Here is a 12163-nt window from a genome sequence, read left to right as displayed (position 1 = left end):
AGGGGTGGTTTTGGTGGGATGGAGGTGTGGGTTTTGGTGGGATGGAGGGGTCGTTTTGGTGGGATGGAAGGGTGGTTTTGGTGCGATGGAGGGGTGGTTCTGGTGGGATGGAGGGGTGGTTTTGGTGGGATGGAGGGGTGGGTTTGGTGGGATGGAGGGGTGGTTCTGGTGGGATGGAGGGGTGGTTTTGGTGGGATGGAGGGGTGGGTTTGGTGGGATGGAGTGGTGGTTCTGGTGGGATGGAGGGGTGGGTTTTGGTGGGAGGGAGGGGTGAGTTTTAGGTGTGGGAGGTGTGTGCAGTGATCTCTGTGGGTTGTGTAGGAGACCCAGCTGTGTTGTTGTCTGCAGTCAGCCACAGTGGGGGTATAGATGAACACTCTTAGAAAAAAGGGTTTCAAAAGGGTTCTTTGGCTGTCCCCATAACAGAACCCTTTTTGGTTCCAGGTAGAACTCTTTTGGGTTTCATGCAGAACCCTCTGTGGAAAGGGTTCTACATGGAACTCAAAAGGGTTCTCCTATGGGGACTGCCAAAGAACCCTTTTATCCTCTCTAGGGTAGGTGGCACCAAATCGTCCCACATACGTAACAGCCAGTGTAATCCCGTGGCGCGTTATTCAAAAACCTCAAAAATGCAAAAACTTTTTTTTCAAACATATGACTATTTTACACCATTTTAAAGACAAGACTCTCGTTAATCTAACCACACTGTCCGATTTCAAAAAGGCTTTACAACGAAAGCAAAACATTAGATTATGTCAGCAGAGTACCCAGCCAGAAATAATCAGACACCCATTTTTCAAGCTAGCATATAACATTTTTACATTTTACATTTTAGTCATTTAGCAGACGCTCTTATCCAGAGCGACTTACAAATTGGTGCATTCACCTATAATATCCAGTGGAACAACCACTTTACAATAGTGCATCTAAATCTTTTAAGGGGGGGGGTTAGAAGGATTACCTTATCCTAACCCAGGTATTCCTTGAAGAGGTGGGGTTTCAGGTGTCTCCGGAAGGTGGTGATTGACTCCGCTGTCCTGGCGTCGTGAGGGAGCTTGTTCCACCATTGGGGTGCCAGAGCAGCGAACAGTTTTGACTGGGCTGAGCGGGAACTGTGCTTCCTCAGAGGTAGGGAGGCGAGCAGGCCAGAGGTGGATGAACGGAGTGCCCTTGTTTGGGTGTAGGGCCTGATCAGAGCCTGAAGGTACGGAGGTGCCGTTCCCCTAACAGCTCCGTAGGCAAGCACCATGGTCTTGTAGCGGATGCGAGCTTCGACTGGAAGCCAGTGGAGAGAGCGGAGGAGCGGGGTGACGTGAGAGAACTTGGGAAGGTTGAACACCAGACGGGCTGCGGCGTTCTGGATGAGTTGTAGGGGTTTAATGGCACAGGCAGGGAGCCCAGCCAACAGCGAGTTGCAGTAATCCAGACGGGAGATGACAAGTGCCTGGATTAGGACCTGCGCCGCTTCCTGTGTGAGGCAGGGTCGTACTCTGCGAATGTTGTAGAGCATGAACCTACAGGATCGGGTCACCGCCTTGATGTTGGTGGAGAACGACAGGGTGTTGTCCAGGATCACGCCAAGGCTCTTAGCACTCTGGGAGGAGGACACAATGGAGTTGTCAACCGTGATGGCGAGATCATGGAACGGGCAGTCCTTCCCCGGGAGGAAGAGCAGCTCCGTCTTGCCGAGGTTCAGCTTGAGGTGGTGATCCGTCATCCACACTGATATGTCTGCCAGACATGCAGAGATGCGATTCGCCACCTGGTTGTCAGAAGGGGGAAAGGAGAAGATTAATTGTGTGTCGTCTGCATAGCAATGATAGGAGAGACCATGTGAGGATATGACAGAGCCAAGTGACTTCGTGTATAGCGAGAATAGGAGTGGGCCAAGAACAGAGCCCTGGGGGACACCAGTGGTGAGAGCACGTGGTGCGGAGACAGATTCTCGCCACGCCACCTGGTAGGAGCGACCTGTCAGGTAGGACGCAATCCAAGCGTGCGCGGTGCCAGAGATGCCCAGCTCGGAGAGGGTGGAGAGGAGGATCTGATGGTTCACGGTATCAAAGGCAGCAGATAGGTCTAGAAGGATGAGAGCAGAGGAGAGAGAGTTAGCTTTAGCAGTGCGGAGAGCCTCCGTGACACAGAGAAGAGCAGTCTCAGTTGAATGCCCAGTCTTGAAACCTGACTGATTAGGATCAAGAAGGTCATTCTGAGAGAGATAGCAAGAGAGCTGGCCAAGCACGGCGCGTTCAAGAGTTTTGGAGAGAAAGGAAAGAAGGGATACTGGCCTGTAGTTGTTGACATCGGAGGGGTCGAGTGTAGGTTTTTTCAGAAGGGGTGCAACTCTCGCTCTCTTGAAGACGGAAGGGACGTAGCCAGCGGTCAAGGATGCGTTGATGAGCGAGGTGAGGTAGGGGAGAAGGTCTCCGGAAATGGTCTGGAGAAGAGAGGAGGGGATAGGGTCAAGTGGGCAGGTTGTTGGGCGGCCGGCCGTCACAAGACGCGAGATTTCATCTGGAGAGAGAGGGGAGAAAGAGGTCAAAGCACAGGGTAGGGCAGTGTGAGCAGGACCAGCAGTGTCGTTTGACTTAGCAACGAGGATCGGATGTCGTCAACCTTCTTTTCAAAATGGTTGACGAAGTCATCCGCAGAGAGGGAGGAGGGGGGGAGGGGGAGGAGGATTCAGGAGGGAGGAGAAGGTAGCAAAGAGCTTCCTAGGGTTAGAGGCAGATGCTTGGAGTATAGAGTGGTAGAAAGTGGCTTTAGCAGCGGAGACAGAAGAGGAAAATGTAGAGAGGAGGGAGTGAAAGGATGCCAGGTCCGCAGGGGAGGCGAGTTTTCCTCCATTTCCGCTCGGCTGCCCGGAGCCCTGTTCTGTGAGCTCGCAGTGAGTCGTCGAGCCACGGAGCAGGAGGGGAGGACCGAGCCGGCCTGGAGGATAGGGGACAGAGGAGATCAAAGGATGCAGAGAGGGAGGAGAGGAGGGTTGAGGAGGCAGAATCAGGAGATAGGTTGGAGAAGGTTTGAGCAGAGGGAAGAGATGATAGGATGGAAGAGGAGAGAGTAGCAGGAGAGAGAGAGCGAAGGTTGGGACGGCGCAATACCATCCGAGTAGGGGGAGAGTGAGAAGTGTTGGATGAGAGCGAGAGGGAAAAGGATACAAGGTAGTGGTCGGAGACTTGGAGGGGAGTTGCAATGAGATTAGTGGAAGAACAGCATCTAGTAAAGATGAGGTCAAGCGTATTGCCTGCCTTGTGAGTAGGGGGGGAAGGTGAGAGGGTGAGGTCGAAAGAGGAGAGGAGTGGAAAGAAGGAGGCAGAGAGGAATGAGTCGAAGGTAGACGTGGGGAGGTTAAAGTCACCCAGAACTGTGAGAGGTGAGCCATCCTCAGGAAAGGAACTTATCAAGGCGTCAAGCTCATTGATGAACTCTCCAAGGGAACCTGGAGGGCGATAAATGATAAGGATGTTAAGCTTGAAAGGGCTGGTAACTGTGACAGCATGGAATTCAAATGAGGAGATAGACAGATGGGTCAGGGGAGAAAGAGAGAATGTCCACTTGGGAGAGATGAGGATTCCAGTGCCACCACCCCGCTGGCTCGATGCTCTAGGGGTATGCGAGAACACGTAGTCAGACGAGGAGAGAGCAGTAGGAGTAGCAGTGTTATCTGTGGTGATCCATGTTTCCGTCAGCGCCAGGAAGTCTAGGGACTGGAGGGTAGCATAGGCTGAGATGAACTCAGCCTTGTTGGCCGCAGACCGGCAGTTCCAGAGGCTGCCGGAGACCTGGAACTCCACGTGGGTCGTGCGCGCTGGGACCACCAGGTTAGAGTGGCAGCGGCCACGCGGTGTGGAGCGTTTGTATGGCCTGTGCAGAGGAGAGAGAACAGGGATAGGCAGACACATAGTAGACAAGCTACAGAAGAGGCTACGCTAATGCAAATGAGATTGGAGTGACAAGTGGACTACACGTCTCGAATGTTCAGGAAGTTAAGCTTACGTTGCAAAAATGTTATTGACTAAGATGATACAGTACTGCTGGCTGGTGGAGTAGGCTAGCTAGCAGTGGCTGCGTTGTTGACTTTGAACGTGTAGCTGGCTAGGTAACCTCGGTAGTTTCAGTACTACACCTTGTCATGATACAAAGCAACTTTGTAGCTAGCTAGCTAACATAACACTAATCAAGACGTTCCTTGTAGTGTATTTAGTTTCAACAATGCTGCTCGTCGGTAATAGTTGGCTAGGTTAGGAAAAATGGCGTCGCGGGGGACGGAAATAGCTGGCTAGCTAACCTCGATGGCTGGCTAGCTAACAATTATCAATTAACAATTATCAAGTTATGACAAAGACAACTAGGTAGCTAGCTAGGTAACACTGCACTAGTCTAATCGTTCCGTTGTTTAGTATTAGTAACTACAGCGCTGCTAGTCGGTAACGGATGGCTAGCTGGCAGTGGGTTAATGATGACTAGGTGTGTTGAGTAAGTCTGGCGCCGCGTCGCGGCTGGCTAGCACACCTCGATAATACTCAAACTCAAACTACACAATTATCTTAGATACAGAGACAGCACGGACAACTATGTAGCTGGCTAACTAACACTAACACCACACTAATCAAGTCGTTGCGTTGTAATGTAATAGTTTCTGCTAGTCGGTAGAAGTTGGCTAGCTAACGGTGATGACTAGCTAGCTAGCAGCTAGCAGTGTTGACTACGTTAGGAGGACGAAGATAGCTAGCCTCGATAATTACTCAGTTACTCTAAACTACACAATTATCTTTGATACAAAGACGGCTATGTAGCTAGCTAAGAAGAATTGCTCAGATCAAACAAATCAAGCCGTTGTAATGTAGCGAAGTGGAATATTACCTGTGGAGCGAAGCGTGGTGCGACAGAGGTCTTTAGGTCTTAGAGCCATGTCACATAAACCCAAACCACAGCTAAATGCAGCACTAACCTTTGAAGATCTTCATCAGATGACAACCCTAGGACATTATGTTATACAATACATGCATGTTTTGTTCAATCAGGTTCATATCTATATCAAAAACCTGCTTTTTACATTAGCATGTGACTAGCATGTGACTAGCATTCCCACCGAACACTGCCGGTGAATTTACTAAATTACTCACGATAAACGTTCACAAAAAGCATAACAATTATTTTAAGAATTATAGATACAGAACTCCTCTATGCACTCGATATGTCCGATTTTAAAATAGCTTTTCGGTGAAAGCACATTTTGCAATATTCTCAGTACATAGCCCGGCATCACAGGGCTAGCTATTTAGACACCCAGCAAGTTTAGCACTCACCAAAGTCAGATTTACTATAAGAAAAATGTTATTACCTTTGCTGTCTTCGTCAGAATGCACTCCCAGGACTTCTACTTCAATAACAAATGTTGGTTTGGTTCAAAATAATCCATAGTTATATCCAAACAGCGGCGTTTTGTTCGTGCGTTCAAGACACTATCCGAAAGGGTAAATAAGGGTGACGAGCATGGCGCAATTCGTGACAAAAAAATTCTAAATATTCCATTACCGTACTTCGAAGCATGTCAACCGCTGTTTAAAATCAATTTTTATGCAATTTTTCTCATAAAAAAGCGATAATATTCCGACCGGGAATCTGCGTTTAGGTAAACAGACGAAAGAAAATAAAGCATGGGGTCGACTCGGGCACGCGCCTAAGCCCATAGTACTCTGATCGGCCACAAAAGCGATAATGTGTTTCAGCCAGAGGCTGCCTCGATATCGTTCAGCTTTTTCCCGGGCTCTGAGAGCCTATGGGAGCCGTAGGAAGTGTCACGTTAGAGCAAAGATCCTCAGTCTTCAATAAAAAGAGCCAAGATGAAACACAACTTGTCAGACAGGCCACTTCCTGCATGGAATCTTCTCAGGTTTTGGCCTGCCATTTGAGTTCTGTTATACTCACAGACATCATTCAAACAGTTTTAGAAACTTTAGGGTGTTTTCTATCCAAAGCCAATAATTATATGCATATTCTAGTTACTGGACAGGAGTAGTAACCAGATTAAATCGGGTAGGTTTTTTATCCGGCCGTGTCAATACTGCCCCCGAGCCCTAACAGGTTAAGTTCTAGATATTACCTTTTTTTCAAAGAGTGCAGACACACACAGACACAGATCTGTACATAGGGGAAACTTCACCCAGTAGCCAGAGGAACACAGTGGCAGAAAGGTGGTTAATACCTGTTTCCTGGTGAGCTTCTGGGGTCCTTCCCTTTGCTTCGTGTCAGTTGGTCCAGACTGCTCCTGGTGATCTTCTCGTCCAGGCTGAGAGAGGGGCTGGACACCCCAGGAGACTGAGACCCTGCACACATCATCAGAAAGGTTCAAGAAATAGATGCAAACCTCCAGCAACAAGTATTAATATCACTACATTGTGATCAAGGACGTGACTTTCTCTGAAGTCATCATTGAAGACAATGTAGGTTCTGCATATTCGTAAGATGCTGCCCGCATCATCAATACAGTTTTTGCTCTGTACTGAAAGCGCTCTATCTTGAAAACTGGACCTATGGCATGTACCATTTTGGGGGGATTATATGAACACTGGACTAATGAACAAAATACTAAAATATGAGTTACCTATCCCTTTATTGATATGGGTAACACTTTAAGTATAATGGTTTATGATGAGGTTCTACACTGACCGTTGTTGTCTGCTGCCTGCTGGAGGAGGGTATGTCTGGGGGAGCCCTCAGGACTGCCAGGGGCCCTGGAGGCTCTGGATTCATCCACAGTACTGGAAGCTGCACTCCGGATGGATGAACGAGTACTGCCAGGGCCCTCTGACGCCTGGAGAGAGAGAGAGAGAGACAGAGAGAGAAGAAGGGGGAGGCAGAGAGAGGGGGGACGCAGAGAGAGGGGAAGGGAGAAGGACGGACAAAGTAAGGAGGGAGGGAGGGAGGGATCAATAAAGAAGGAGAAAGTAGAAGGAGAGAGAGACAGAGATGAACACAGAGAAATAGAGATTTACTTTAACAATGCTATCAAAAATCTGAGGACTATACTGAAGACTGTCTGTCTGGTGGCTGGTGACTGTCTGTCTTCAGTATAGTGGCTGGTGACTGTCTGTCCTCTGTATAGTGGCTGGTGACTGTCTGTCTTCAGTATAGTGGCTGGTGACTGTCTGTCTTCAGTATAGTGGCTGGTGACTGTCTGTCTTCAGTATAGTGGCTGGTGACTCTCTGTCCTCTGTATAGTGGCTGGTGACTGTCTGTCTTCAGTATAGTGGCTGGTGACTGTCTTCAAGATAGCGAGAGTTGCACCCCTTCTCAAAAAACCTACACTCGATCCCTCCGATGTCAACAACTACAGACCAGTATCCCTTCTTTCTTTTCTCTCCAAAACTCTTGAACGTGCCGTCCTTGGCCAGCTCTCTTGCTATCTCTCTCAGAATTACCTTCTTGATCCAAATCAGTCAGGTTTCAAGACTGGTCATTCAACTGAGACTGCTCTTCTCTGTGTCATGGAGGCTCTCCACACTGCTAAAGCTAACTCTCTCTCCTCTGCTCTCATCCTTCTAGACCTATCTGCTGCCTTTGATACTGTGAACCATCAGATCCTCCTCTCCACCCTCTCCGAGTTGGGCATCTCCGGCGCGGCTCACTCTTGGATTGCGTCCTACCTGACAGGTCGCTCCTACCAGGTGGCGTGGCGAGAATCCGTCTCCGCACCACGTGCTCTCACCACTGGTGTCCCCCAGGGCTCTGTTCTAGGCCCTCTCCTATTCTCGCTATACACCAAGTCACTTGGCTCTGTCATATCCTCACATGGTCTCTCCTATCATTGCTATGCAGACGACACACAATTAATCTTCTCCTTTCCCCCTTCTGATAACCAGGTGGCGAATCGCATCTCTGCATGTCTGGCAGACATATCAGTGTGGATGACGGATCACCACCTCAAGCTGAACCTCAGCAAGATGGAGCTGCTCTTCCTCCCGGGAAAGGACTGCCCGTTCCATGATCTCGCCATCACGGTTGACAACTCCATTGTGTCCTCCTCCCAGAGTGCTAAGAGCCTTGGCGTGACCCTGGACAACACCCTGTCATTCTCCGCTAACATCAAGGCGGTGACCCGATCCTGTAGGTTCATGCTCTACAACATTCGCAGAGTACAACCCTGCCTCACACAGGAAGCGGCGCAGGTCCTAATCCAGGCACTTGTCATCTCCCGTCTGGATTACTGCAACTCGCTGTTGGCGGGGTTCCCTGCCTGTGCCATTAAACCCCTACAACTCATCCAGAACGTCGCAGCCCGTCTGGTGTTCAACCTTCCCAAGTTCTCTCACGTCACCCCGCTCCTCCGCACACTCCACTGGCTTCCAGTTGAAGCTCGCATCCGCTACAAGACCATGGTGCATGCCTATGGAGCTGTGTGGGGAACGGCACCTCCGTACCTTCAGGCTCTGATCAGGCCCTACACCCAAACAAGGGCACTGCGTTCATCCACCTCTGGCCTGCTCGCCTCCCTACCTCTGTGGAAGCACAGTTCCCGCTCAACCCAGTCAAAACTGTTCGCTGCTCTGGCACCCCAATGGTGGAACAAGCTCCCTCACAACGCCAGGACAGCGGAGTCAATCACCACCTTCCGGAGACACCTGAAACCCCACCTCTTTAAGGAATACCTGGGATAGGATTAAGTAAGTCTTCTAACCCTCCCCCCCAAAAAGATATAGATGTACTATTGTAAAGTGGTTGTTCCACTGGATATCATAAGGTGAATGCAGCAATTTGTAAGTCGCTCTGGATAAGAGCGTCTGCTAAATTATGTAAATGTAAAAATGTAAATGTAGTGGCTAGTGACTGTCTGTCCTCTGTATAGTGGCTGGTGACTGTCTGTCCTCTGTATAGTGGCTGGTGACTGTCTGTCTTCAGTATAGTGGCTGGTGACTGTCTGTCTTCAGTATAGTGGCTGGTGACTGTCTGTCCTCTGTATAGTGGCTGGTGACTGTCTGTCCTCTGTATAGTGGCTGGTGACTGTCTGTCCTCTGTATAGTGGCTGGTGACTCTCTGTCCTCTGTATAGGGGCTGGTGACTGTCTGTCTTCAGTATAGTGGCTGGTGACTGTCTGTCCTCTGTATAGTGGCTGGTGACTGTCTGTCTTCAGTATAGTGGCTGGTGACTGTCTGTCCTCTGTATAGTGGCTGGTGACTGTCTGTCCTCTGTATAGTGGCTGGTGACTGTCTGTCTTCAGTATAGTGGCTGGTGACTGTCTGTCTTCAGTATAGTGGCTGGTGACTGTCTGTCCTCTGTATAGTGGCTGGTGACTGTCTGTCCTCTGTATAGTGGCTGGTGACTGTCTGTCTTCAGTATAGTGGCTGGTGACTGTCTGTCCTCTGTATAGTGGCTGGTGACTGTCTGTCCTCTGTATAGTGGCTGGTGACTGTCTGTCTTCAGTATAGTGGCTGGTGACTGTCTGTCTTCAGTATAGTGGCTGGTGACTGTCTGTCTTCAGTATAGTAGCTGGTGACTGTCTGTCTTCAGTATAGTAGCTGGTGACTGTCTGTCCTCTGTATAGTGGCTGGTGACTCTCTGTCCTCTGTATAGGGGCTGGTGACTGTCTGTCCTCTGTATAGTGGCTGGTGACTGTCTGTCCTCTGTATAGTGGCTGGTGACTGTCTGTCTTCAGTATAGTGGCTGGTGACTGTCTGTCCTCTGTATAGTGGCTGGTGACTGTCTGTCCTCTGTATAGTGGCTGGTGACTGTCTGTCTTCAGTATAGTGGCTGGTGACTGTCTGTCTTCAGTATAGTGGCTGGTGACTGTCTGTCCTCTGTATAGTGGCTGGTGACTGTCTGTCCTCTGTATAGTGGCTGGTGACTGTCTGTCTTCAGTATAGTGGCTGGTGACTGTCTGTCCTCTGTATAGTGGCTGGTGACTGTCTGTCCTCTGTATAGTTGCTGGTGACTGTCTGTCTTCAGTATAGTGGCTGGTGACTGTCTGTCTTCAGTATAGTGGCTGGTGACTGTCTGTCTTCAGTATAGTGGCTGGTGACTGTCTGTCTTCAGTATAGTGGCTGGTGACTGTCTGTCTGTATAGTGGCTGGTGACTGTCTGTCTTCAGTATAGTGGCTGGTGACTGTCTGTCTTCAGTATAGTGGCTGGTGACTGTCTGTCCTCTGTATAGTGGCTGGTGACTGTCTGTCCTCTGTATAGTGGCTTGTGACTGTCTGTCTTCAGTATAGTGGCTAGTGACTGTCTGTCTTCAGTATAGTGGCTGGTGACTGTCTGTCCTCTGTATAGTGGCTGGTGACTGTCTGTCCTCTGTATAGTGGCTGGTGACTGTCTGTCTTCAGTATAGTGGCTGGTGACTGTCTGTCTTCAGTATAGTGGCTGGTGACTATCTGTCCTCTGTATAGTGGCTGGTGACTGTCTGTCCTCTGTATAGTGGCTGGTGACTGTCTGTCTGTATAGTGGCTGGTGACTGTCTGTCTTCAGTATAGTGGCTGGTGACGATCTGTCCTCTGTATAGTGGCTGGTGACTGTCTGTCTGTATAGTGGCTGGTGACTGTCTGTCCTCTGTATAGTGGCTGGTGACTGTCTGTCTTCAGTATAGTGGCTGGTGACTGTCTGTCTTCAGTATAGTGGCTGGTGACTGTCTGCCCTCTGTATAGTGGCTGGTGACTGTCTGTCTTCAGTATAGTGGCTGGTGACTGTCTGTACTCTGTATAGTGGCTGGTGACTCTCTGTCTTCAGTATAGTGGCTGGTGACTGTCTGTCTTCAGTATAGTGGCTGGTGACTGTCTGCCCTCTGTATAGTGGCTGGTGACTGTCTGTCTTCCTGCTTTTCTAAGCCTATATACTGTATCGGAGACCGCGTCCCAAATGGCACCCTATTCCCTATATAGTGCAGAGTCCTATGGGCCCTGGTCGAAAGGGAATAGGGTGGCATATGGGGTGAAGCCCTGCTCAATATTATTGCTGAGTAAGGGAAAAAGCTTATAACTGGGAAAGAGTGTTTTCCAAAAGAGACTTTACCAGCAATTAACTCAGTAAGGAAGGAGAATAGGTTTTGACACCACTCAGGATTAAATAGGTGTGCCGCAGGGCACAGACTCGTAGCCAGAAATTAATACATTACATAAAGGCTTTTATAAACTGGGTGATTCGAACCCTGAATGCTGATTGGCTGACAGCCGGGGTATATCAGACCGACAAAACATTTCGTTTTACTGCTCTAATTAAATTGGTAACCAGTTTATAATAGCAATAAAGCTCCTCTGGAGTTTGTGGTATATTGCCAATATACCACGGCTAACAGCTGTATCCAGGCACTCCACAAGAACAGCCCTTAGCCGCAGTATATTGGCCATATACCACACCGCCTTATTGCTTAATTATATAAGGGCAGAGGACAGACAGGGCTAACCACACACACTCAGCGTGATTAACTTCAACAAAAACAGTTCAATTCATTTTCAACGAGAATTGTTGATTCAACATCTGGTAGTGATTATAGCAGACTGATGATATCATCAATGAGACTGAAGTCTGTTGTGTGTATTAAAACGGTGTGAGTCAACAGAACTGGTGCTGTGTGTGCGTGTGTGTGTGTCCATTCTAACCTCTCCCTCTGTAGAGCTGATGCTGTCCTGTAGTAGTCCTCTGGAGACTCTCTGTCTGCTTCCAGCGTGGGGAACCGCCTCACTCAGCTCTGGAACAACACGCAACACAACACTGATCCCAGATCTGTTTGTGCTATCATTTTTGGCATGACAAGGAGTTGACATTATAGTACAAACAGATCTGGGACCAGGCTAACAAAGGTCCTCTTGCTATAGAATTATATGAACATACTGTATAGATGAAATCTGTGATAAAAGAGAGAGAGGTCATTGGTCATTAGGTACCATACATGTGTAGATCTATCGCAGGCCCTTACCCCCAATCAATCTCCTTAGACTAGCGTCCTGTCTAGGGGATGTCCTTGTACATCAAGCTGCCTCACGCTACAGAAACAGGAGATAGGCTCCTGCTCCTATGAGGCGTTCTGCGTCCCACAAGCCAAGGCTAATTACTTCACTATGGATAGATTTACAGGACTGTATGAATGGTATGTAAATGCGCACACAAACATCCAAATCAAATCACACCCCACTAATCACAGAACAGGCCTAATCACAGAAGGGTCCCTACC

General features: G+C 49.0%; 1 protein-coding gene across 5 annotated transcripts in view; it reads right to left on the bottom strand.

Annotated features, from left to right (window-relative positions):
- The window catches only part of LOC106570463 (neurabin-1), a 140803-nt gene that overhangs the window by 25149 nt on the left and 103491 nt on the right, over positions 1-12163 (bottom strand). For all 5 annotated transcript variants that reach the window (XM_014142825.2, XM_014142829.2, XM_014142830.2 and 2 more), the window contains exons 12-14: positions 11592-11680; positions 6676-6820; positions 6212-6332 (exon numbers count right to left, since the gene is read on the bottom strand). In XM_014142825.2, the coding sequence (XP_013998300.2) occupies positions 6212-6332; positions 6676-6820; positions 11592-11680 (355 nt within the window). The remainder of the gene's footprint in view (positions 1-6211; positions 6333-6675; positions 6821-11591; positions 11681-12163) is intronic.

Source organism: Salmo salar, chromosome ssa14 (assembly GCF_905237065.1).
Source record: "Salmo salar chromosome ssa14, Ssal_v3.1, whole genome shotgun sequence".
In the NCBI taxonomy this organism is placed as follows: Eukaryota; Metazoa; Chordata; class Actinopteri; order Salmoniformes; family Salmonidae; genus Salmo; species Salmo salar.
Note: the sequence above shows the minus strand (reverse complement) of the source record. Positions and strands in the feature narration are given on the sequence as shown.